Source organism: Delphinapterus leucas, chromosome 15 (genome assembly GCF_059928025.1).
Source record: "Delphinapterus leucas isolate spDelLeu-1000000601 "Yukka" chromosome 15, BTC_Dleu_Yukka2, whole genome shotgun sequence".
Lineage (NCBI taxonomy): Eukaryota > Metazoa > Chordata > Mammalia > Artiodactyla > Monodontidae > Delphinapterus > Delphinapterus leucas.
This window is the reverse complement of record NC_143143.1, coordinates 16594525-16619313: the sequence shown is the minus strand read 5'-3', so window position 1 is coordinate 16619313 and position 24789 is coordinate 16594525. Positions and strand designations below refer to the sequence as shown.

At 44.7% G+C, this 24789-nt stretch overlaps 1 protein-coding gene across 2 annotated transcripts; it reads right to left on the bottom strand.

Annotated features, from left to right (window-relative positions):
• Positions 1-1446: 1446 nt before the first annotated feature.
• Positions 1447-24456, bottom strand: LOC111182192 (eukaryotic translation initiation factor 3 subunit C). Of its 2 annotated transcripts, none has more exons than XM_022588387.2 (21): positions 24352-24456; positions 24076-24215; positions 22604-22669; positions 22308-22497; positions 21791-21916; positions 21549-21603; positions 21308-21417; positions 20780-20907; positions 12526-12685; positions 12286-12389; positions 11683-11824; positions 11368-11493; positions 11142-11235; positions 10118-10308; positions 9661-9885; positions 3854-4217; positions 2314-2473; positions 2157-2222; positions 1980-2067; positions 1719-1881; positions 1447-1620 (listed from the first exon to the last, which is right to left on the bottom strand). In XM_022588387.2, the coding sequence occupies exons 2-21, from the start codon at positions 24174-24176 to the stop codon at positions 1538-1540; spliced, it is 2742 nt and encodes a 913-aa protein (XP_022444095.1). In that variant the 5' UTR covers positions 24177-24215; positions 24352-24456; the 3' UTR covers positions 1447-1537. The 2 variants fall into 2 exon arrangements, with proteins under 2 accessions (XP_022444095.1, XP_089752075.1); XM_089895949.1 differs by having other exon boundaries at positions 12286-12386.
• Between the last annotated feature and the right edge of the window lie 333 nt (positions 24457-24789).

Here is a 24789-nt window from a genome sequence, read left to right as displayed (position 1 = left end):
CTTTGGAGTCTGTTTGTTAGAGCAGCTTAATAGTCTATAATTAATATGCATCCCAAACCTTAACCTCCAACTGCCTTGCTTATGTCCCAGAGGAACCTCAAACTCAACATTCGTAAAACCAACCTCATTATCAAACCCACTCTGCACCCCTGCTCTTCTTGTATTTCTGTACACAAAGACTAGCCCAACGATTTCTTGATAACATCCCTATTGTCAATTTATCCCCAGACACGAGAATCTGTCGCTCTTACTACTCTCAGATTCAACCTGTCACAGAACCCCACAGCTTGACACATACATCCCTCTTCTATCATTCCCTCACCTCTAACCCCAACCCAATCCTGGCTTTAGTTATTTATTTTTAAAATTTATTTATTTATTTAGACTGTGTTGGGTTTCACTGCTTCGCGCAGGCTTTCTCTAGTTGCGGTGCACGGGCTTCTCATTGCGGTGGCTTCTCTTGTTGCGGAGCATGGGCTCTAGAGCACAGGCTCAGTAGTTGTGGCGCACGGGCCTAGCCGCTCCGCGGCATATGGTATCCTCCTGGACCAGGGCTCGAACCTGTGTCCCCTGCATTGGCAGGCGGATTCCCAACCACCGTGCCACCAGGGAAGCCCCACCCTGGCTTTAGATGCTTTTTACTCTGGTAGGCTCTCTGCCTCCAACTCTATACTCCACAGTATTTCTCCATTACCCTTCTTAAAAATGGATCCATTCTATTTTGTTTCCACAAGTCCAAAGCACTTAGCCTTCATGAGATGGCCCCCGGATTAAGCCTCTAGTTGATCTTCTGCACATACTCCACAAACACTTTATACCAACCACACTATTCTTTTGCTCCTCTCATCCTAAGTGCTCTTTTTCCTTTGCCTACATCAATGCTTTTCAAACGTGGTGAAGGGCCATTAAAAAAATTTCCAGCCTATTGTGGGTAAATACTTTCGAAAACACTATACACACAAATTAGAAAATCGATCACATGCTTAGATATCACAGCAATGGCCAAGCTTCTCAGTGCTTACTCTTAATTATGATGCCTGTTTTGTCATGGACAGGCTAACTGTGCATCCACACTGGTCTGAGGACTACACTTCACACGGGTCTAGACTAACTCTCCCTTTTCCCTGCCTGGTGAACCACCACCCATCCACTCACAATGTCCATCACCACTGCCTCCATTATGCTTTCCCTGACATTTATGCCCCATAATCACATCCTATTCAATATACCCACCACGTTTTTAAAAAATGCCTGTTATAACTTATCACATGTTATTACAATTTTCCGGTCAAATGTCAAACAGCAGCAAGCTCTTTGAAGTCAGGGATATGTGCAAGTCATCCCTGCATCCTGAGCCTTGTGCCTGTCATGGGATAGAAGCTTAGAAATATAATTAGGAAATAAATGTGTCCAACACACCTCTGGCGACACACAGACAGGCAGAACTGCAGCAACTCTAAATAGACCTTTAATGACTGGGGTGTGGCTGGACCTAAACGCTGAATGGTTTAGGGCACTGGGGGCTGAAGTCAAGCAATCAGTAGGCCGTCTGAGACTGCTGCTGGCGGTAGCCACCCCGGCGCATGTAGCCCTCATTTTTGCGGTAGCCATCCTTCTGGTCTGCAGGAGAGAGATGGGGAGGGGAGGGGGTGAATGCCAAGGGAGAGGCAGTAAGGGGGCCAGGACCCTGGGAGCGCAGAGGGGATGGAAGCACTCACCTCGGAAGTAGCCACCATAGGTACCCTGCTTGTGGTCAAACACCCGCTCATTGTTTTCCACCAGGCTGCCCAGCTTCTCAGCCAGCTGCAGTGCCAGGTTCTGCTGGGCAGTGGGCTCAGTGCGGTGCATCACCACTGTCTGTGTCGGCTGGTCCAGGGAGGCCTGACAGAAGTGAGGCGGAGGAAGGGACAGATCAGTCTCCTGTACTCCAATCTCTCCATGACTCCACCTGCCCATGTGCCCATGCTGATGGCCCTTACCATCAACTCCTCGTTAATGATCATCTTGCTGATGATGGAGTGCACAGTGGGCAGGTCCAGTTCAAACATGTCAGACAGTGTCTCCATGCTGGGGACAAAGAAGGCCAAGAGCAGGGAGCAATTAGGACCCTCGACCACAAAGCTGGGGCTCCTGTGCCTCCTCAGGGCCCATCCTACCTGATGGAGTCATAGACACTGCTGTAGGTGAAGAGGTAGGTCCGCAGTGACTCTTCCTGGATCTTCCTGTGGGGAGAAGGGAGAAAAGGGGGAGATCTTCAGTGAAGGAGACCAAGTCTTTTCTTCCCCACCCACGAGGGTCTTGTTCTCTGCTCACCTAACCAGCATGCTTCGGACTTTGTCAGCCTCTGGGAAAAGGTCCCACACTTTGCCATTCATCTTCTCGTTGATGATAAAACTGTGGCAGGTCTTCCAGTCACCCATCTTCATGGCCTTGGAGGCAGCGACCACGTGTTCCCTCATTGACTCGGGGGGACCTGAAAGGTTGGGAATGAGGGAGGGCCTAGGGAAACTTGGGATGAGGGCTCCTTCCCCAACAAGCACTATTTAAGGAGGAACCCAGGCTAGGAGAGCAAACAACTGGACTGAGACTCTCCCAGCTCTCCATTAAGTAGCCATGTGACTGTATAAGTCACTTAATATCAGAATAACTGTATTTACATTTAGACTTAGTCTATGATGTGCCTCAGGGGATTGGTGAGTTCCTTGAAAATGCTGACAAATTGCTGTGTGTACCCTTATGCACATTTTCCTAGGAAAGGGTCCACAGCTTTTATCAGATTCTTACAAGGTTCACTGACCTAAAAAAAATGTCTAACATCCACTGCAGGCAGTAGTAGAGAGGCGGGGAATGTGAACCAAGAAGCCCTAAGAGATGCTGGACATACAGATTTTCACTGGCAATTTTCCAATTAAAACAAAACAAAGTAAAGCATCACTACATAGCCCAAACATAATTTGCCTGAAGTGCGCCTGCACTTAATATGACCATACACACAACCAGTAGAGGACAAATCTGTAGAGGGACGTGGCTGTGGACAGTAAGCTTGGCTCAGTTGCCAAGTCCTTCCATGCACCAGCCTCACAGGAAGGGCGCAATTCAAATTCCTTTCCCAGTGAAATCACAACTCACTCAACCTCTGGACTGAATGATCAGATCTCTAAAAGTGCTCAAAGAAGCCAATGTTAGATTCTTGAATGCCAAGGGTCCAGTTAGTTAGCTAAAAAATAATATGGATGCAAGGGAAAAAGAGAAAAAGGTCAGAGAGACACATACCAGCTGTGTTAACCCTGGGTAAAGTCACTTAACTTTTGTGCCTCAGTTTCTTAATCAGGAAAAAGGGGGTCATAATAGTATCTTCATAGGGTTATGACTAATGAAAAATAAATGAATTATTATTATTTATAAAACACTTCGTGCCAGGCAGAAAAAAGTACTATGTAAGTTTATGCTAAATTAAAAATATTGTTGGAATCAGGTCATGGAGACTTTTAACTTAGTGACTGAGGCGGCTGGACTTTATTCTACAGGCAATGAAGAATTTCTGAAGGTGCTGGGGGTGTATAACATCATACACTTGGTAGAAAGATACTACTGACAAATACAGACTGAAGGGGAAAATGACAGAAAGCAGGGAGCTTAATTTGTAAGCTAAGACAACGTGTCCTATGGTAAGAGACCATGGAGACTACTTAGTAAAAATGATGCTTTTAGGCCATACATGGAGATGCCATTAAGCCAAATGGAATCATCTTGTGGGAAAGTTTACTCCCTTTATCTTCTCTTAATCCTTTGATTACAAGTAATCAAGGAAGAAACGAGCAAAGCCTGCTGCACTGCAGAGCCCCACACTCACCCAGCAAGGGCTGTCGCTCGCCCACCCGCAGCTGGTGATGGAACTGCTTGCTGATCATGCGTCGGCGGGCGTCACTCTCATGGGCGGCCATGTAGGGGATCTCCAGGAGCATGGCCGACACCAGGTAAACACACTCCAGCAGCTCCAGATTTATGTGCAGGTGGAAGGGCACCTGCCGGCGCCGCTCCACCTTCTCCTGCTCCTGGTTGCGCTCTTGCAGGCTGCGCAGCAGCAGGCCCTGGCCCAGAAGCTCCTTGGCCCGGCCGCTTGACTGGATGTCCAGCAGGGCATTGTGAGCATCCTTGGTCAGGCCTTGGCGGAAGGCACAGATGCCCAGCTGCACCATGGTGCGGTTGTACAGGATCTAAGAGCGAAGGGCAATGAACTCAGAGGTGATAGCCACAAGGCAAGTCTTTCACAGGGTTAGGACAGAGAACAAAATAGATCAGTTCCTCCCCTTCCATGGAGCTTACACTCTAGGGACAGGGGTGTGGAGGACAAAATAAGCATAATATGCAGGTGGTGACCCAAGCTAAGGAGAAAAATAAAGCAGACGAGGGAGTTAAGAACGGAGTCTGAGTGGTGGCAGAAGTGGTGGGAACTCGCAATTTTATGTAGGATAACTAGGGAAGGCCTCATCTTGAAGGGGATGTTTAAAACATAAAGACCTGGGCTTCCCTGGTGGCACAGTGGTTAAGAATCCGGCTGCCAATGCAGGGGACACGGGTTCGAGCCCTGGTCCGGGGAGATACCACATGCCGTGGGGCAACTAAGCCTGTGCACCACAACTACTGAGCCTGTACTCTAGACCCCGCGGGCCACAACTACTGAAGCCCATGGGCTTAGAGCCTGGGCTCTGCAACAAGAGAAGCCACTGCAGTGAGAAGCCTGCGCACCACAATGAAAACCCAATGAAGCCAAAAATAAATAAATTAAATTTTTAAAAAAATTAATAAAGACCTAACAGAAAAATAAAGAGCAAGTCATGCAAATCTCTGGAAGAAGAACAATATTCTAGGAAAAATGAAAAGTAAGTGCAAAGGCCCTATGCCAGATGTATTCAAGGACAAGGAATGCACTATGGCTAGAGCTGGTAAAAGATGTGATCAGAAACTGGAGGCTGGGCAAGCACAGGGCGTTGTAAACCATGTTAAAGATTTTAAGATGGGGCTTCCCTGGTGGCGCAGTGGTTGAGAGTCCGCCTGCCAATGCAGGGGACACAGGTTCGTGCCCCGGTCCGGGAAGATCCCACATGCTGCGGAGCGGCAAGGCCCGTGAGCCATGGCTGCTGAGCCTGCGCGTCCGGAGCCTGTGCTCCGCAACGGGAGAGGCCACAACAGTGAGAGGCCCGCGTACCGCAAAAAAAAAAAAAGATTTTAAGATGGGAAACCACAGGAAGCTTTTGAGCAAATAAGTGACATAATTTGACTTCATTAACAGGGTTATTCTGGCTGCTGCATTAAGAACAGCCTGAAGGGGCTTCCCTGGTGGCGCAGTGGTTAAGAATCCATCTACCAATGCAGAGGACATGGGTTCGATCCCTGGTCCGGGAAGATCCCACATGCTGTGGAGCAACTAAGCTTGTGTGCCACAACTATTGAGACCACATGCCACAGCTACTGAAGCCTGCGTGCCTAGAGCCCGTGCTCTGTAACAAGAGAACCACCGCAAGGAGAAGCCAGCACACTGCAACAAGAGAAAGCCCACGCACAGCCAAAAATAAATAAGTTTATTTAAAATTAAAAAAAAAAAAAAAAAAAAAGAATCTGCCTGCCAAAGCAGGGGACATGGGTTCGATCCCTGGTCCGGGAAGATCCCACATGCCACGGAGCAACTAAGCCCACGCGCCGCAACTACTGAAGCCTGTGCGCCCTAAAGCCCGTGCTCCGTAACAAAGAGAAGCCACTGCAATGAGAAGCCCGCGCACTGCAATGAAGAGCAGCCCCCACTCGCCGCAACTAGAGAAAGCCCACGTGCAGCAATGAAGACCCAATGCAGCCAAAAATAAATTAATTAAAAAAGTAAAAGGAATAAACATTAAAAAAAAAAGAAAAAGAAAGAACAGCCTGAAGGGATATAAGAGCAGAAGCAGAGAGAGAGACCGGGAACATGATGGTGGCTTAGACCAGAGGGTGGCGGTGGAAGTGATAATAAGTGGTCAGATAGGAATTTTCAACACAAATGGGTGGGGAATCAAATGTGAGAGAAAAACAAGAATCAAAGATGAATTCAAGGCTTCTGGGCCTAGGCAACTGAAAAGATGGACTTGTCAATAATTAAGACAGGGAAGATTGTAGGTAGTATGGATTTTCGTGGGGGGGAAAGACCAAGTCTTTACTGACAACAAAAATATAGAGGTCAATACCGGTCATGAACTTACATACAAAGAGCCTTAAAAAAATAACAGAGAGCAAAATCCAGCAATACATAAAAGAGATAATATACCATGACCAAGTAGGATATATCACAGGAATGAAAGTCTGATATAAAAATCTAAAATCACGGTTATTCACCATATAAACAGAATAATGGAGAAATAACTGTGCATTATTTCAATAGATGCAGAAAAAGATTTTGACAAAATTCAACACCTATTAAGGACAAAAATTCCCAGCCAACTAGGATCAGAAGAGAACTCCATCAATCTGAGAAAGTCTATCTACAAAAATACTATCTATAAAAATAGGTAACATTCTTCTTAATGGTGAAATGTTCACTGCTTTCCTGCTGATACTGGGAAGGAGGCAAGATGTCTGCTCTCACTTCTATTCAGCACTAAGTATTAGAGATTTGGGTCATTACAATATGGCAAAAAAGAAACAAAAAAGAAAGAAAAGTTTCAGAGACCCAATACAGCTGTCCCTCAGTATCCATGGGGGATTGGTTCCTGGACCCTCCATGGATACCAAAATCTGCAGATGCTCAAGTCTCTTACATGAAATGGAACAGTATTTGCATATAACTTACGGTACGTCCTCCCATGTAATTTAAATCATCTGTAGATTACTTGTAACACCTAATACAATGTAAGTGCTATGTAAATAGTTACCAAACAAGGCAAATTTTGGTTTTTTGGGGGAACTTTCTGGAATCCCTCCCCCTCCCCCCAAATATCTTCAATCTGCACTTGGTTGAATCCGCAAATACCCAGGACAGAAGGCAGACTAAAACTGAATTTAGCAAAATGGCAGGATCCAAGGCCAATGTAAGAAAATTAACTCTATTTTTAGATACTGGTAGTTAACAATTTAAAAATGAAATTAACAGGAGTTCCCTGGTGGTCTAGTGGTTAGGATTCAGTGCTTTCTCTGCCGTGGCCCAGGTTCAACCCTTGGTTGAGGAATTGAGATTCCGCCAGCCATGTGGACAAAATAAAAAATTAAATTAAAGTAAAAAATTGCATTTACGATAGCATGAAAAATCGTATAATTCTCAGGAATAATTTTTTAAAAGATGTATATTACCTCTGCAGAGAGAAACTGAAGAAATTAAACGAAGAATAACACGTAAGATCAACAGGTTCAAAGTTGTTAAGGTGTCAGTTCTCCCAAAATTGATTTACAGATTCAATATAATCCCAGCAGGCATTTTTGCACAAATTGACAAACTGATTTTGAAATTTATGTGGAAATGCAAATGTCACAGAACATTCCAACTATTCTTAAAAAACAACAAAGTCGGAGGATTCATACTACCTGACTTCAAGACTTACTCCAGGGACTTCCCTTGTGGCGCAGTGGTTAAGAATCCGCCTGCCAATGCAAGAGACATGGGTTCGAGCCCTGGTCCGGGAAGATCCCACATGCCGTGGAGTAACTAAGCCCATACGCTACAACTACTGAGCCTGCGCTCTAGAGCCTGCAAGCCACAACTACTGAGCCCGAGTACCACAAGTACTGAAGCCTGTGTGCCTAGAGCCCACGCTCCACAACAAGAGAAGCCACTGCAATGAGAAACCCACGCACCGCAACGAAGAGCAGCCCCTGCTCGCCGCAACTAGAGAAAGCCTGGGCGAAGCAACGAAGACCCAACGCAGCCATAAACAAATAAATTAATTAATTAAAAAAAAAGACTTAACCCTAACACAGCTATCGAGACAGTGTGGAACTGGCGTAAGGAAGGACAAAAAGATGAATGAATGGAATAGAATAGAGAGCCCAGAAATACATTTATAGGGTCATGTGGTTGGTTTTTCATGTGGTTTTCCACAAAGGCACCAAAGCAATATAACGGGGAAAGAACGTCTCTGACCCTGACTTCACACCATATGCAGAAAACATAGACCTAAATGTGAAAGCTAAAACCACAAGAACTTCCAAAAACTAAAAATACAAAAAGAATATCTTTATGAATTGCAAGTAGGAAAAAGTTTCTTTAGATAGGACCCAGAAAATAACCAAAAGAGATAAAACTGATATATTAGAATATACATCAAAACACATGGTTAAGAAAATGAATAGGCAAACCACACACTGGAAAAAATTGTAAAGCATTTATCTGACAAAGGACTGGTATCCAGGATATATAAAGATTTCCTACAACTCAATAATAAAAAATGAATAATCCAATCTTTATAAAAGGGGGGGGCAAAAGTTGACCAGACATCTCACAAAAGAAGATATATAAAGGGCCAATAAACATTTAAAAAGTAGTCAATTTCAACAGTTATCAGGGAAATACAAACACACACCACATTGAGATACCATTAGACAACAACCATGATGGCCAAAATTAAGAAGACCAACAACACTAAATATTGACAAAGTAGAAGTGAAAAATGGTACAACCATTTCTGAGTTTCTTTCTCTTTTTGTTAAATAAATTTATTTACTTTTGGCTGCCTTGGGTCTTCACTGATGCGCACGAGCTTTCTCTAGTTGCAGCGAGCTGGGGCTACTCTTCGTTGAGCAGAGTACTCAGTACTGAGTGGGGGTTCAGTAGCTGTGGCTTGCAGACTCTAGAGCACAGGCTCAGTAGTTGTGGGCTAGTTGCTCTGCGGCATGTGGGATCTTCCCGGACCAGGGCTCGAACCCGTGTCCCCTGCATTGGCAGGCAGATTCTTAACCACTGAACAACCAGGGAAGTCCCATTTTTGAGCTTCTTATAAAACTGGACATACACCTACGCTATGATGCAGCAATTCCACTCTTAAGTATTTACCCGAGAGAAACCATACATCCACACAAACTTATACATAAACCACAAGAGCTTCATTTATAATACCCCAAACTGGTTGATCAGCTATCAAGAGAAAAATCAAGAACCTGTGATAAATTCATACAATGGAATAAAAAATAGGTGTGCTATTCAAAAAGCACCACCAGACAGGCTCACCACGTTTTACACATAAATACCTCACAATTGTTCTAAACACACATTTATAGGATCTATACCTAGACACAACTGTAATACTCCTACATGAAAATGTCCTCACAATGCTGCCACACACAAAATTTTGTTTCACACATCACACTGTATTTGGGTCCTTGTCCTTCTCAGTTTAACTGCTTAAATGCTTTTTCATCTTTTTAAGTAAGATGATCTCCTAATGTTTGTCCCAAACCAGACACACAGTAGTTATAATAAATGTTAGTTGAACCCAAATCCTATCCCAGAGAACCCTATGTTAACATGTAGGAGAATCAAAGAATGCTAGCACTCGGGAAGGACCAAGTGTCTCCCTGTATCTGCATTAGCCAGACAGGTGGCTAATCTGCCTGAGCCACTTTGCCTGAACAGAGTGGACGGGGGGCCTGGCCTGGTCTTCCCTTTGCCACCAGGGCCACAGCGCCTCCTTCCTATCCTACCTGTACTGGCGGGTCCGCGTGCTGAATGTTGTCTTGTAGGTGGCTCATGAGCATGAGGTCACGGGCCTGGTACCAGCGGGAGTGCAGAGCATGATGGTAGATATGGCAGAGGATGGCGCATGTGCGGATTCGGTCTGTGCGGTCCTTGGCATAGATGTACTTGCACAGTCTCTCCATGAGCACAGCTGAGTCCTCGCCCTCATTTTCAGCCTGGTCTTGCTCTGACTGGAGGGGTAGGGGGAGATATTGTTGGAGGGGGAAATACGTCAAGGACAATGGTTGTAAATGGCTCAGCCTTCAGCAACCAAAGACGAGACGCCATCCAGCCTCTTCCTAGTCCCTCTGCTCCACCACAGACAGTCCCCAGGGAATAGAAGATCTGCCATGAAGTCCTGAAAGACATGCAGAACCAATGGACACACCCCTCTCCCCTCTGACATGGTGGCCAAGCACTTACCTTTGAGGAGCCCTCAGGGGGGGTAAGCTGCCGCTGATGGGCCTTGTAATCAAACTTGTAGTAGGTGTGGAGGATGCGCCTCAAGTAGATGCGACAGATCTCGTCAGTGGTGCCCTTCTCCTCCAGGTAGCGCTGCACACGCTCAATGATGGTGCACACCTGTGCCTCGTCCTTCAGGTGCTCCACGTACTCTGGCAGGGATGGCACCCACCCTCAGCTTAGCCAGGCACCCAGGCTTTCCCAATCATATGTCCCTCATCAATCCAATTACCTCTGCATGTGTGTTCTGTACCCATCAGGAAAGTCTAACCCACTGTGCCCTAAAAATACCATCCTCTCCTGGGACATGTCAAGCTCACTCTCCATTGCTGTCAGGCACTCTCTTCTGCTAATTCCTCCCGATTAACTCCTCCTCCTCCTCCTCATTCGGCTCTCACCTCAAATGTGCCCTACCTACAGATGCTTCTTCAACCATTATCTAAAGCAGCCACCACTCCAGACATCCTGTCACATGTCCCGATCTGAATTTCTAATTCACACTTTACATTATCTACAACTGACTCGTTCATTCTTTTGTAGAACTGCCTTGCTTCAGCACCGAAATGTAACCTCCATGAGCATGAAGGCCCCAAGCTGTCTTGTTCATCAATATACCTTTGACTTGGTGGACACATGTGGACACTCACATTTTACTGTGTAAATGTCCTGCATTTCCCCATTCTAATGCTTAAGGCGTACAAGCTAAACAAGCCAAGGGGACAAAGATCATTATACCCCAACAATTCTCAAAGTAGCAGACAGCACCATCACTTAGGAACATGTTAGAAATGCAAAGTGTGAGATCTCACCCAGACCTATTGAATCAGGAGCTACGGGAGTGGGGTCCAATATCTTAAAGAGGCCCTGTGGTATGAATGCTGGGGTGAGGAAGGGCTGGCTTTCCGAACATTCTCACTTAGTATAATCCTTCATTTTAATCCCTGCACTTTTCCTCTCACTGATGCCCATGCTTGCTCGGGCTCACCTTGGGAGTGAGGATCAGTGTTTTGCATTATCTTGGTAAATTCTTCATCCATTCGTTCCACCAGAGTTAGGATACAGCCACGGACACGCAGCGGCTGAAGAGAAGGCAAAGGAGGAAATAAATTAGCCCAGATTCCAGTCCTAGACTTCAACCCTTCTGTCTCCAACAAGCCTTCCCAAAGCAGACAACACACACTTCCAAATAGTCTGCCAAATCCCCTCTTTACCTGGTCAGCGTTTTGCAGGTTCTCACTCTCTTCCAGAATGTTCTCTCCAACAAAGATGTTGGGGTTTGCAAACAGGATATCCATCAGCTCATTGATGCAGTCCAGACACTTCTGCCACATCTCAGGCTGCCAAGAGATCAGACAGCAGTCAGAGGTGTGAAGGTGGAACAAGGAGATGCCTCCCAAGAGCCCTACACCAGGAATCCATGGGCCTTCAACCACCAAGACTGCTCCAACAGTCCTTGAGTCTTGAGTCACTAGCCACCTTCCCATGACCCACCAGCTCCGCCGTGGAATGCTCGTTATTGTTCTCACCTTCATGTATGTGGCCAGGTTGGGGTTGTAGTCATAAAGAGAGGCGATGATATTGAACTTGATCTTGACGATGACACCCTCTCCCAGGTTGTTTTCAGAAGCAATCTGAACCAGCAGCTGTAGCAGCTCAATCTGGGCTGCACTGGAGGGGTACAGAATTGGGTGAGGCACAGGAAACAAATAAAAAAGTCTTATCCTGTCATACAGCACACCCTCTTCAGACAAGAAAGGCAGCCTCATTCTCAATACCCACCCCTAGCCTCACCACCTGTATACTTGCTTCTCTCTCATAAATTCCAAACAGAAATAGCAATAATGCTAACAATCTAACATCCTCTTCAGTCACTGAATAACTAAAGAAGAGTATTATTCCCATTTTACAGATGGGAAAACAGCCCCCAAAGGTTAAGTGATTGATCTAAGGTCAAACAGAATGTAAACAGCAGAAAATAGACTGGTGTAGTCCAAGTACATCATTCCTTCTACTGTAGCCACACACAGATCTTCCCAAAACAGCACTTTCCCCACCAACCTCCACCCCGTGTCTTAAGAGAAAATGAGCTTTCACCCTGTAATGACACAGCCCAGGCCCACGAATCTTACCGATCAGTTCCCTTCTTGCCTCGTGCCTGTAGGATCTCATTCAGTTTCTTGATGACAACAGCGTGGGTGATCTCAGTTCCCTTGGCAAACATTTTTGGCTTCTCCTAGGTAACACACAAGTTATGTGCAGGCTGACAGAAACCTATTCTTGCCTTAATTGTTCTCCCGAATCCGACCAGGAGGGTACCTGTATGCTCTCCCAAACTGTTTCCCAATTCCTTTTCGTTCTAAAATCCTCACCTTAACCAGGGGCACTCCACCCCGGACCCTTTCCCACTCCCCGCCTTCATTGTCTTCCTCCTCCTCATCCAGGCGCTTGGATTTCCTATCGTGCTTCTTCTTGGCTTTGTCCTCCCGTTTCTTCTCAGCTGCCTTCTTGTCCTCCTCTGTGGTGGGGGCCCTGCCAAGAGACACAGGAGAAGATGAAGGATAAGCCCCCTCTCCACCTTGAGGCTTCTTCCCCCAACAAAATTCCTCTTTTTCTATTCCTGGGTCCAAGTTACACTCTACAAGAATGACCTATGGATAACTGTAACCATAACCAAAGCAAGGACCACTAAGCATTTGAATCTGCCAGACCACTTACCAAGGTCTGTTACCATATTACACTAAGCAACTCATATGAAGGAAAGAGTACGGCCTAGTTTAGTAAGACGGGGGTGCTAACCAGGCCGCTACAGACACGGAAATCAGCCTGTCATGTTGCTCCACAACTAAGCTCTAAGGTTTTCCAAAGAATCCATAAGCAACACAGTTGTCCTTTGGTACTAGTTGCTCTGTCCAGACTAATCTTTTTTTTTTTAATAAATCCATCTATTTATTTAGTTAGTCAGTTAGGGCTGCGTGGGGTCTTTGTTGTTGTGCATGGGTCCTCTCTAGCTGCAGCTAGTGGGGGCTACTCTTTGTTGCAGTGCGCCATCTTCTCACTGCGGTGGCTTCTCTTGTTGAGGAGCACGGGCTCCAGGCGTTGTGGCTCCAGGCTCTAGAGCGCAGGCTCAGTAGTTGTGGTGCACACGCTTAGTTGCTCCACGGCATGTGGGATCTTCCTGGACCAGGGCTTGAACCCGTGTCCCTGCATTGGCAGGGAGATTCTTGACCACTGTACCACCAGGGAAGTCCCCAGACTAATCTTTTTATCACCAACTGATTTATCAGTTTAAAATCAGTGCTTAGAAAAAAAAAAGAGCAAAAAAATTTTTGCGGTTCCCAGACTGGCTGCTTTTCCCTGCCTTTCTTTCCCCTCTTATGACAATTATTAATATAAATTCTGAATTTAAAAAAAACTGTTCAATACAACAAAATGTCCCCAACAAAAAAGAAAAAGATCACTGGCTACCTCAAAGTGGACTTAAGCTATTTGATGTCTGCAACCATTTCCAGACTTTAATATTTATATAATGAAATATAAACCAAATGACAGGGAAAAATTATTTCAAACTTTATAAAGATACTGAGGAAAAAGTCTCTCCAGAAAGACTTCAACAAACATTCAAGTTATCTATAATTAAAACATCATTTAAACGTTTATAAATAAATTTCATTTTAACTGCTTAAAAGGTTTGAATATGCTTTAGTAATAGTTTATAAATTTGCCAGTTGGATTAAAACTTGCCCTTGCCAAAAGATTGATGCCATAATTTTTTGGGGGGCGGGGCCATGCCACGTGTCTTGTGGGATACTTGTGGGATCTCAGTTCTCCAACCAGGGATGGAACCCGGGCGATGGCAGTGACAGCGCCGAATCGCAACCACTAGACCACCAGGGAACTCCCTATGCCATAACTCAATAGAAGCTTAATGGTTTTTCCTCCTGTACTAATGCAATACTCTGTAATGATAAAAACTCATTTCATAGGTAAAATCCTTTGCAAATACGTGAACTATGTTCATTAAGCTGAAACTGCTTGGTCTGCATCATCCAGCCCCAAAGCTCTGAGATCACAGGACTTCATGCTATTTAAAAATCAATGCTGTCTAAACTTCAAAAGAACTTAATTATCCTTGGCCTAAAGTTTTACTCGAAGCCCTCAGGATATTGTGATTCACACCTCAAAAACACAAACTCTCACCCTATGAAATTCTAACCTAAAGACCTAAAACTTGACTTGATCTCTCCCCTATGACAGATTATACCTTGGTATATTCACATCTTGTTAGAATCGATCAGAAAACTGACATTTATGCTCTCAGCTAGAGGGCCATCACCAAATACACATCCACCTAAATACACAGCTAAGAAGCTGAAGACATTAAGAGACACCAAAAGAAGTTAGTCCTAAAACTACACTGAAAAGGACCATTCCACACCCTCTTAACCACAACTATGATCTAGACGTCCTAGACATACACTCTTCCTTAGGATCCTAACAACTTGGAGATCCAGTCCCACCAGAGATCTATCCTGAGGTTCACAAGGCCTCCAGAAGCAGGTAGCTCTTAGAAGCAGATAGCATCTCGGAGAGATTCCACAGGGCAACCATATCAGATGTAGACAACGTCCTCCAAAACCCTTCAGATTAGGATTCATAATTGAGACAACAAACGTTTTCTGTGTATTCCTCCTCTTTTAACTTCTGTATCAGTTCATCATTATCCAAGTTTCACAGTAAAAATCTTGGTTGCTCACTATTGGAAGAGGTCATTGACAGGATGTGACTATGGGTTGACCCAAGAACAGGACCCAGGGTATTGGAGGCTCCTTACTCCCTCCTCTGTCCTTGGAATGTACGTTCTGCTCACGGTTCCCACCTTAGGAGCCTTGAGAGGCTTAGGATGCAGCCTTGAGAGCAATGTGTTGAGACCATCTGATCTGAATATGTGACTGAGCTCTATTATAGCCTCTACATAAACTCTTAAGATTCTGGAAGACAGGTGCAGAGATCTGCTCATCTTGAGGCCGCCAAAGATAAACCCTGTATTTAAGTTCCCTTGCTTATTACACCTGCCACCTACCAATCTGGAGTGGTCTGCCTCTTTCTTCGGTCTTTCCTTGTCCTCTGTGCATGGGGATAGTTTCAGATTTTACCAGGGAGCTCCCACGGTTGCAAACCAATATCCATATTTGATTAAGACTCCAACATGGTAACTTATGAGAAGGGGTCCAAGATACTAGATTTCATCAGTTTGTACTTAAGAATTCCTACCCCAACTACAAATTCAGAAACACGAATATGTGATCTGTAATTTACCTCTAGTATGGTCCAAAATAACAAATAATTTAAACATTTTAGCCCCAAACTAACAAATTCCTTAGCTAAGAATTAACCTTAAATAGGGAATTCCCTGACAGTCCAGTGGTTAGGACTCTAAGCTTTCACTGCCGAGGGCACGGGTTTAATCCCTGATCAGGGAACAAAGATTCCATAAGCCACGTGGCTCAGCTAAAAATTAAAAAAAGAATTAACCCTAAATAAAACTGATCTCAAATACTGGTCAGTCAAGGCTAATAAATAAAGATGTGCAATAAATAACATCTTATTGAACCTGGATGAATACTTTGGAAAAAACAAATCAATTAAGAAAAAAGCCACTTGATTAAAAGTTCACTAAAGTGATTCTTAAAGACATTCTCCTAGATAGGCTTAGCCTGATTAGAAAATTAAATAAAGGTCCTAAATGTTTCTTTACTGTATCTGTGACTATCCTCATATTTTCTGCCCAAACCCACTATCTAATATCCAGGTGCTTAAATGTTGCTAGACAACCTTATTATCCCACATCAAAGAAATTGAAGCTCTTGAGATTAAATGTGTTCCGTTACATGCTTGTTTTGACCAAAAGATGAAAGCTGAGAAATTCTGACGAGAGGAAGGGTATAGACTGGTTTAATATGGAGATGCTGAAAAAGGATGCTGGCAGACATTATAGGGACAGCCTGTCATGTTTCTAGATAATCCATTAACAACTGAAACTAACCTTGGCTAGCTTAGATAGCTAATGAGTTTACACACACACAAATGTGCAAACAAAATTCAACGTTCCCACCACTGTCTGTGGTTTTTCCCTCTCTCTTTATTCCTCTTTCTCTTATCAAATTCTTTTTTGTCTTGGTTGGAAATCGATCTTAAAAGTTGGTCTACCTTGTTATACAAGTAAAATAGTGTCTCTGAATTATTCTTTGACACTACAAAGCCACAAACGCTTAATGTCAATAAGGCCTTTGAGGATCCCATGGTTAACCCAACCTCTGACACTTGACATTTTAACTAAATCTAATTTTAGATTATCAAGGGTAATCTCTATAGTAAAAATAACAAAGATAGGATTAATCTTAAAATAATTATTCTGAAAGCCAAATCTCTCCCAACCAAATTATATACTGTATGAATCCATTTATATAAAACTCTAAAAACTGCCAACTTATCTAGTGATAGAAAGCAAATCAGCAGTTGACCACAGAAAGGGCAAAGAGAAGTGGGGCAGGAGAGAAGGTTTACAAAGGAGCATAAAGCAATTTTTAGGAGTGATGGATTTTATTTACTCTGATTGTAGTGATGGTTTCATGAGTATAAACATGTAACAACTTATCAAACTGCTAACTTTAAATATGTGTGGTGGGCTTCCCTGGTGGCGCACTGGTTAAGAACCTGCCTACCAATGCAAAGGATACGGGTTTGAGTCCTTGTCTGGGAAGATCCCATGTGCCGCGGAACAACTGAGCCCGTGGGCCACAACTACTGAGCCTGCACTCTAGAGCCCGCAAGCCACAACTACTGAGCCCACGTGCCACAACTACTGCAGCCCATATGCCTAGAGCCCATGCTCTGAAACTAGAGACGCCAACATGGAAGATTGGAATTGACAATATATACAGCAATATGTATAAAATAGATAACTAATAAGAACCTGCTGTATAAAAAAAAATTAATTAAATTAAAAAAAAAGAGAAGGCACCACAATGAGAGCCCATGCACTGCAACGAACAGCCCCCGCTTGCTGCTACTAGAGACAGCCCACGCGCAGCAACGAAGACCCGACGCAAAAATAAATAAATAAATTTATGTTAAAAAAAGGAAGTTAAAAATAGGAAGAGGATAAATAGAAAGCACATTAATAAGAGAGCAAGAACAAGACAAAATACATTTATAATCACAATAAATGTAAATTAACCTGCATAGATTAAAAAGCAGAGATCAAGTTTTGGAGACTGGTGGTGGTTGCACAACCGAGTGAATGCACTCAATGACACTGAATTGGACACTTAAAAAATGATTAACAGTAAATTTTATGAGTGGCACAATTGAAAACAGAAAAAAACCCAGCAATGATCATAAGACGAAAAAGAAAAAAAACCGAGCTGGATTTGTAAGAGACATCCCTAAACATAAACCATGGTAAAGTACAAAATAAAAGGACAGGAGAAGATATACAGTTGACCCATGATCGACGTGGGATACGACATGGGGATGGGGTGGCAATCCCCCGTCAAAAATCCGCATGTGACTCTACAGTTGGTCCTCTGCATCTGAAGATTCAACCAACCATGGACCGTGTGGTACTACAGCATGCATTTACCGAAAAACGTCTGTGTATAAGTGGACCTGTGCAGTTCAAACCAATGCTGTTCCAGGGTCAACTGTATGTGTGTTCTCAAAGATGCCCTATTATCAGGCAGAGGAAGCCCCCTTCTATTCCTACTTCGTTGAGTGCTTTTTTTTTTTTTTTTTTTTTTGCGGTACGCGGGCCTCTCACTGTTGTGGTCTCTCCCGTTGCGGAGCACAGGCTCCGGACGCGCAGGCTCAGCGGCCATGGCTCACAGGCCCAGCCCCTCCATGGCATGTGGGATCTTCCTGGACCGGGGCACAAACCCGTGTCCCCTGCATCGGCAGGCGGACTCTCAACCACTGCGCCACCAGGGAAGCCCTGCTGGACTGGTTTTTGCTGAGGATTTTTGAATCTAAATTCATAAAAGATATTGGTCTGTTGTTTTCTTTTCTCATCATGTCCTAAGTTTAACCTTAGTCCCCACTTGTTCCCTCAGATAGGAGCCTTTGTGCAATGCACATGTGCAGTGTATACTACACACACTGGTCCAAATAATGGAGACTTCAATACACAATTATTGAAAAGACAAAAACACAAAGAAGATATAAAAAATATGAACCAGTAATAAGGTTGATAGTTCTATAGGATGTCAGTAGGCTTAAAATATGAGTTTCACAGTAAAGCAAATTTAAGAAATAGCTAATGAAACAAAGTTAAACAGATCTATTTTGCTTAACTGATACATGGTTGTAAACTCTCCAAGAAGGGAATATGATACTGTGGCGTAATAAGAAATAATTATGTGGTCTTTGTCCTCAGTTCCTGACACAGAGCTCCTAAATCCCTTGGAATTTCCTGAGCAATAGGAGCATCGTTCATTCTAATGAGGCCTTGACAGGCCTCTAGAAAGCTTTCAGGATGGGGGCTGGTTGCCAGAAAGACCAAAGCATGATTAGAGGGGTGTAACTGATAGCTCCACCCTCTGACCACCGGGGAGGATAAGAGGGACTGGAAATGGAGCCCATCATCAACAGCCAACGATTTAACCAATCATGGCTACGTAATGAATCCTCCATAAAAATCCTTAAATGATAATTTGGAGAGCTTCCTGGTTGATGAACCACTGAAGTGCTAGGAGGATGGTGAACTCAGAGAGTACACTGAAGCTCCATGCCCCTTCTCCCATACCCTGCCCTATGCATCTCTTCCATTTGGCGGTTCCTGAGTTGTATCCTTTATAATACGCTGGTAATAGTAAGTAAAGAGCTTGCTTTCCTGAGTTCTGTGGGTCGATCTAGCAAATTATCGAATCTGAGGAGGGGACTGTAGGAACTCTCTGAATTTAGAGCCGGTTGGTCAGAAGTACGGGAGCCACACTTGGAACTTACAACTGGCCTCTAAGGTGGTGGCAGTCTCAAGGGGTCTATGCTAACTTTGGGTAGTGTCAGAACTGACTTAGTGTTGAACACCCAGTTGGTGTCCAGAGAGTTGGAGAACTAGCTGGTATGAGAAAAAAACACATATGGTGTCAGAAGTGTTGTGAGTAAAAAGACATCAGATACACAATACTCCCCCTGCATTTGACCAGTGTTCCCTGGAGCACACAATGAAAAATGCTTCTCAATAAAATGGCTGTGTCTGACCCCTCTAGTGTGAGGGAACTCACTAACTCCTGAAGCTGCATAACCCCAACTTTTGAAAGCAGGAAAGCAACCCTTAGAGCATCAGTATTTCTGCCAGTTATCACTGAGCTTGATACTCGACTTCTGTAGAACACAAAGGGATAGGTGTCACCTTGACTTCAAAGGAGGAAACTAGGACCTAAGAAGGCTAAGTAACTCACCCAAGTTGACAGATACTAAAGTAGTAAGGGCTGTGACCAGAATCCAAATCAGAATCCTCCCCCATACCATGACGATACTAGTAAAGTTCAGGAAGGCTTGCTGCAGTCTATATGCTATATGCTAGGTTCTCAGGAAGAGTGAGAAGAGAAGCTACTGTCTCTGAGGGCACACCACATGCCAGTCCCAGGCTGAGCCAGGCGTATCACCTCCCTATATTTTTGCAGGTATCCTTGAGACAGGGTCAAGTACCGCTCCATTTTACAAAAGATAAAACTGAAGACTGGAAAGGTTAAGGAGCTTATCCAATATCACACAGCTAATCAGCATCAAAGAGAGATAAACACTCAGTCCACATGCAGCAAGTAATGTCATGGTTAAATATCTGGACACTGGAAACTTCAAATCTCATCTGCAGGACACATTAGCTTTATGATCTTAGCCAACTAACATACCTGACTCTGAGATCCCTCTGTTGGCCTCTACAACCTAAAAGGACTCCATTGGGGGAGGAGCAATATAGGAGTAGGGGATTAAGAGGTACAAACCACTAGGAATAAAATGAGCTACAAGGATATACTGTACAACACCAGGAACTAATCTATAAATGGAGTATAACTTTTAAAAATTATGGATCACTAGGGACTTCCCTGGTGGTCCAGTGGTTAAGAATACACCTTCCAATGCAGGGGACGTGGGTTCAACCCCTGGTTGGGGAACTAAGATCCCACATGCTGTGGGGCAACTAAGCCCGCGTGCCGCAACTACTGAGCCCGCAAGCCACAACTAAAGAGAAGCCCATGCCTCAATGAAGAGCCTCTGCGCCGCAACAAAAGATCCCGCATGCTGCAGAGAAGATCCCACATGCCACAACTAAGACCCGACACAGCCAAATAAATAAAATAATATAAAAAATAAGTTTAAAAAGTTATGGATCACTATACTGTACACCCCTAATTTACATAGTATTATAAAGCAACTATACTTCAATAAAAAAAACTTTTTAATGTAAAAATAAATAAAAATAAAAGACAAATAAAAATTAAAACTGAAATGGGAAAAATAAATAAATAAATAAATAAAAGGATGCCACAGGAGCAACAACTTTCAAGATGATTAAAAGCTTCCTACCCCTCCCACTGTAGCCCAAAGTACCATTACTTTTCTTACTTTTTAAGGAATCTCGACGCCAGCACTGTCTGTTTCCCTTCTTCCTCCTCTGAATCTGAATCAGAAGATGTGGAACCTGTGTCCCAATCTTCATCATCTTCTGAATCTTCTGAGTCCTCATCTTCATCCTCAGAGAAAAATAAGATGATCAGAAGAAACAAGATGGGAAGACTGACTCGCATCTCTGCTCTCCCTGCTGACACATGTTTCAGAGACTCTCCGGAGCAGCAGAAGAGTGGTTGAATCAGGATATTAAGAGCTGGACCGGACCACCAAGACGCAGAGAGAAGTGCTAACTTGCTCCAGGGACACACAGCTCCCCTGGGGCAGAGCTGGGCCCAGAATCTAGTTCTCCAGATTCCAAGTCACTCAGTGCTCTAATCGAAGAGGAAATCTGCCCCCAGACCAGACTCTGCTAAACCCCACCCCTCCCAACCCTAAGGCTCTGTGAGTCTTTTCTTCTCCCCAGAGACCCAAGAATGGTCCACAGCAGACAAACCACCCCTCAAGTGTAACCCTGGCTCTTACCTCCATCTTTTTGAGGAACTTCCGACTCTCGCTAGAAGGAGCTTCTGATTTCTTCTTTAGGAAAGTGGAAGCACTGACTCCTTCATCATCCTCATCCTCATCTGAAGAGCCTGGTGGGAAAGGGGAGAGAAAAAAAGAGTTAGAATAGTGAAGAGATGAATGGCAACCAAGAAAACAAGCCAAGGAAACCCTTAAGTTTAGAGCTCCTAACCATTTGCAATTAAGGCTTTTCCTCACTCACCTTCTGAATCCTCCTCATTCTTCTCGGCATCTTCATCTGCAGACTGCTCAGGGTTCTTGACAGAAGGAAACGAGAGAATAATGGAGGATGCCTGCCAACGACCCATCCCACCTCCTCCACCCCACAGAGCTTTCTCATGATTCCCTCTCCAGTCACACACCTCCCATTTGCAAATACTTTTTTGTCTCAGTCATGGGGTCACTGTCCCCAAAGTTCAGAAAGTCTCCCTCTAGCACCCTCACCTGCTTGTAATTTGTAATATGGGACTCAAAATCTCGGTTGTATTTTCGGATCTTCTGGCGCAGGGTGCTCAGGGCCTTGGCATTATTCTTGTTCATCTTCTTCTTCCCTTCCTTATCTTCCCATAGCTGAAGGAAAGAACAGGGAAGAAAGGGAGAACAGGGATCTGAGATTAAGTAGTATTCCCTAAACTTCAGGCTTCACAACTTTTGGGTCTTGCTATCTACAAACATCTATACTACTTAAAAACTATACCTCTTATTGTTTACCAATGCTTTATTTATGTATCAAAAGTACAAAACCACAAATAAGAGGTAATATAAAAATATATACAATTAAAATTCTTAACATAAAAAAGTCCCTCTCCTTATGTTTATAAGAACGTATTTCTTATGTTCTGGGAAATACTGAATATCTGGCAAACAACTCAGAGGAGACGTGATCCCTGGGTGTGGGTCAGGAGAAAGCTCCAGGTCCACAATCCCCTTCTAGATCCCCCTGCATCCACAGGAATCACACCTCATTAAGATAGTCCTCCAGGTCAGCCAGGATTCGGATATAGAACCGGGGGACACCTTCCTTGTCCACAATGCTCTTAGCCTTCCCATATGCTTTTCCTAGGAGCTCAAACTCTTCCAGGCACTTGGTGACATCCCGAATCTTCATGGCATTACGGATGGTCCGGATAAGGTTGGTCAGTTCCTCAAACCTGGTTTGAGAGCCCAATACCACATTGCACATGCCCACCATCACCAACCAGAAAACCCACCACTGCTCCAGAAACTCCCCATCACCCCGCCTCCCCATGGCCTCACCTCTTATCCTTGGCGCTTCTGACAACTCTCTTGGTATCTTCTTCATCCTCACTCAGCAACAACGGCCTATTTGGAAGGAACAGAGACCATTAACCTCTGTTCCTAGCTCCAGTCTTTCCAAATGATCTCTCTTTTTCTTCTCCGATGGGGCAGGTAGCCCATTCCTACCACACTCATCTTGTTTCATTCTTCCTCTTCACGGCCTCATCATATAGAACTCAATCTTTTAAGCTTACTTCAAAGTAAAGCCTTTTATCAAATGTTGTAACACATTAAAAAAAATGACCGTCTCCAGCCTCTCAAACATAAACAAACGGAAGTGCTTATTTACTGTGTCAAAAAATTAATTATGTGAAGACACAAGTCACTAAGAATTACTAAAAGAAGTTGAGAAAAGAGGTACTTTACCTAGAATGAATGGAAAAGGTGGTACTTGAACTAGGTCCTAGAAAGCAGTATTTCCCAGAGTGTGACAGGCCAAGGGCAAGGAAAAAGTCTCAACGGCTTTGACACCTCCATTACTCGATATTTTTACTTAATAATTAAAAACCAGACCACAGACAGCATTCAGCTGGCAACAATATCTCTTTTCTTTCCATCTTATTAGCTTTTCCAATTATTTCCTATTTTATAGCAAGTGATGTTGATTTTCCACTTGTAACACAGATATGAAATCATATTGATGTGGGTATACACAGATTCTATTTTTCACTTTTAAAAATGAATTTTAGGGCGTCCCTGGTGGCGCAGTGGTTGAGAGTCCGCCTGCCGATGCAGGGGACACGGGTTCGTGCCCCGGTCCGGGAAGATCCCACATGCTGCAGAGCGGCTGGGCCCGTGGGCCATGGCCGCTGAGCCTGCGCGTCCAGAGCCTGTGCTCCGCAACGGGATAGGCCACAACAGTGAGAGGCCCGCGTACCACAAACAAACAAACAAAAAAAGAGTTTTATGCTGAAACAAGACTTTGAAGTGGTATGTATATATATTCTTAAGTACAGGTATGTGACAAAAATAATGAAGGTGGCATGTGTATGACAGAAGTTTGAGAAACATTCCAATGTTCCAAAGGGAGAAAAGAATTTTAATTTGCAGAGATGGGTGAAGAGTATTTAAATGGAGATAAACAACAGGAAAATACTAACAGATGTTTAAGAACCTCAGAGCCAGATCAAGGAACTCCCAGGTATCAAGCGAGTATTGGGGGTTTCTTGCTGATGCAACACACCCAGCCAGTGGGAAACCTTTTCTCTGTGACTCTATCCTTTGCCTGGTGGGTGGATTCCCACAATTCACAGCACCCTTAGCGTTACGGTTGTCCCTCCAACACTGCTCCGGTCCCTTAAACTCTCAACATCCTTAGAACCCGCTCTCACCGCCCCCATTTCCATTCCCCTCCCATATACGCGGCCTTCCACAGCCTGCCGAACCCCTCACCCCATCGAGTCGTCCCCATGGCCCAGGCCCTCACTCACTGTTTGCCGTAGTTGCCCCCGACAGGTTTGGTGACGAGCTCCTCCCCGGACAGGGACGACTCGGACTCGCTGTCCGAACCGGTGGTAAAAAACCGCGACATGGCGACGGCGCGGAGCGGCTGCGGCGGGCGCGGCCAGACCTACGGTAAAGCCCGAAAGTCACGGGCCACGAGAAGGGGCCCGGGCCGCCACCTCCTGACCCCCATCCTCACACTCTCCGCACGTATCCCAACCCGGGTCCCCCTCCCCGAAGCAAAAGGCCAAAGAAGTACTTACCAGCTGACGGCCGGAATCACACCGCTGAGTCGAAACAGCGGAAATTCGGCGAGGAGAAGGCGGGACTTTTGCGTCACTTCCGGGAGAATCACACCGCTTAGCCGAAGCAGCGGAAACGCGGCGAGGAGAAGGCGGGACCTTTGCGTCACTTCCGGGAGACGCCGACGAACTGTACCGTGCGACTACAACTCCCAGTGGCCCTCGCGCCTCGCAGGGGGCAGGGTCGGGCCTGCAGTAAACTTGGCTGGGAGGAGGCGGTCTCGAGATTCCTGGATTCGACCGCGCTTTGCCCTCGGGTGTTATTGCTCACAGCCAGCCAACCAACCACACACCTCACCTGTGGAATCAGAATTTCAGGGCCAGGAGTTTACTTTCTTAAAGCGCCCACGCGATGCTGATGAGCTGCAAGGTTTTGGAGCCAGGCTTAGAGCAAACTTC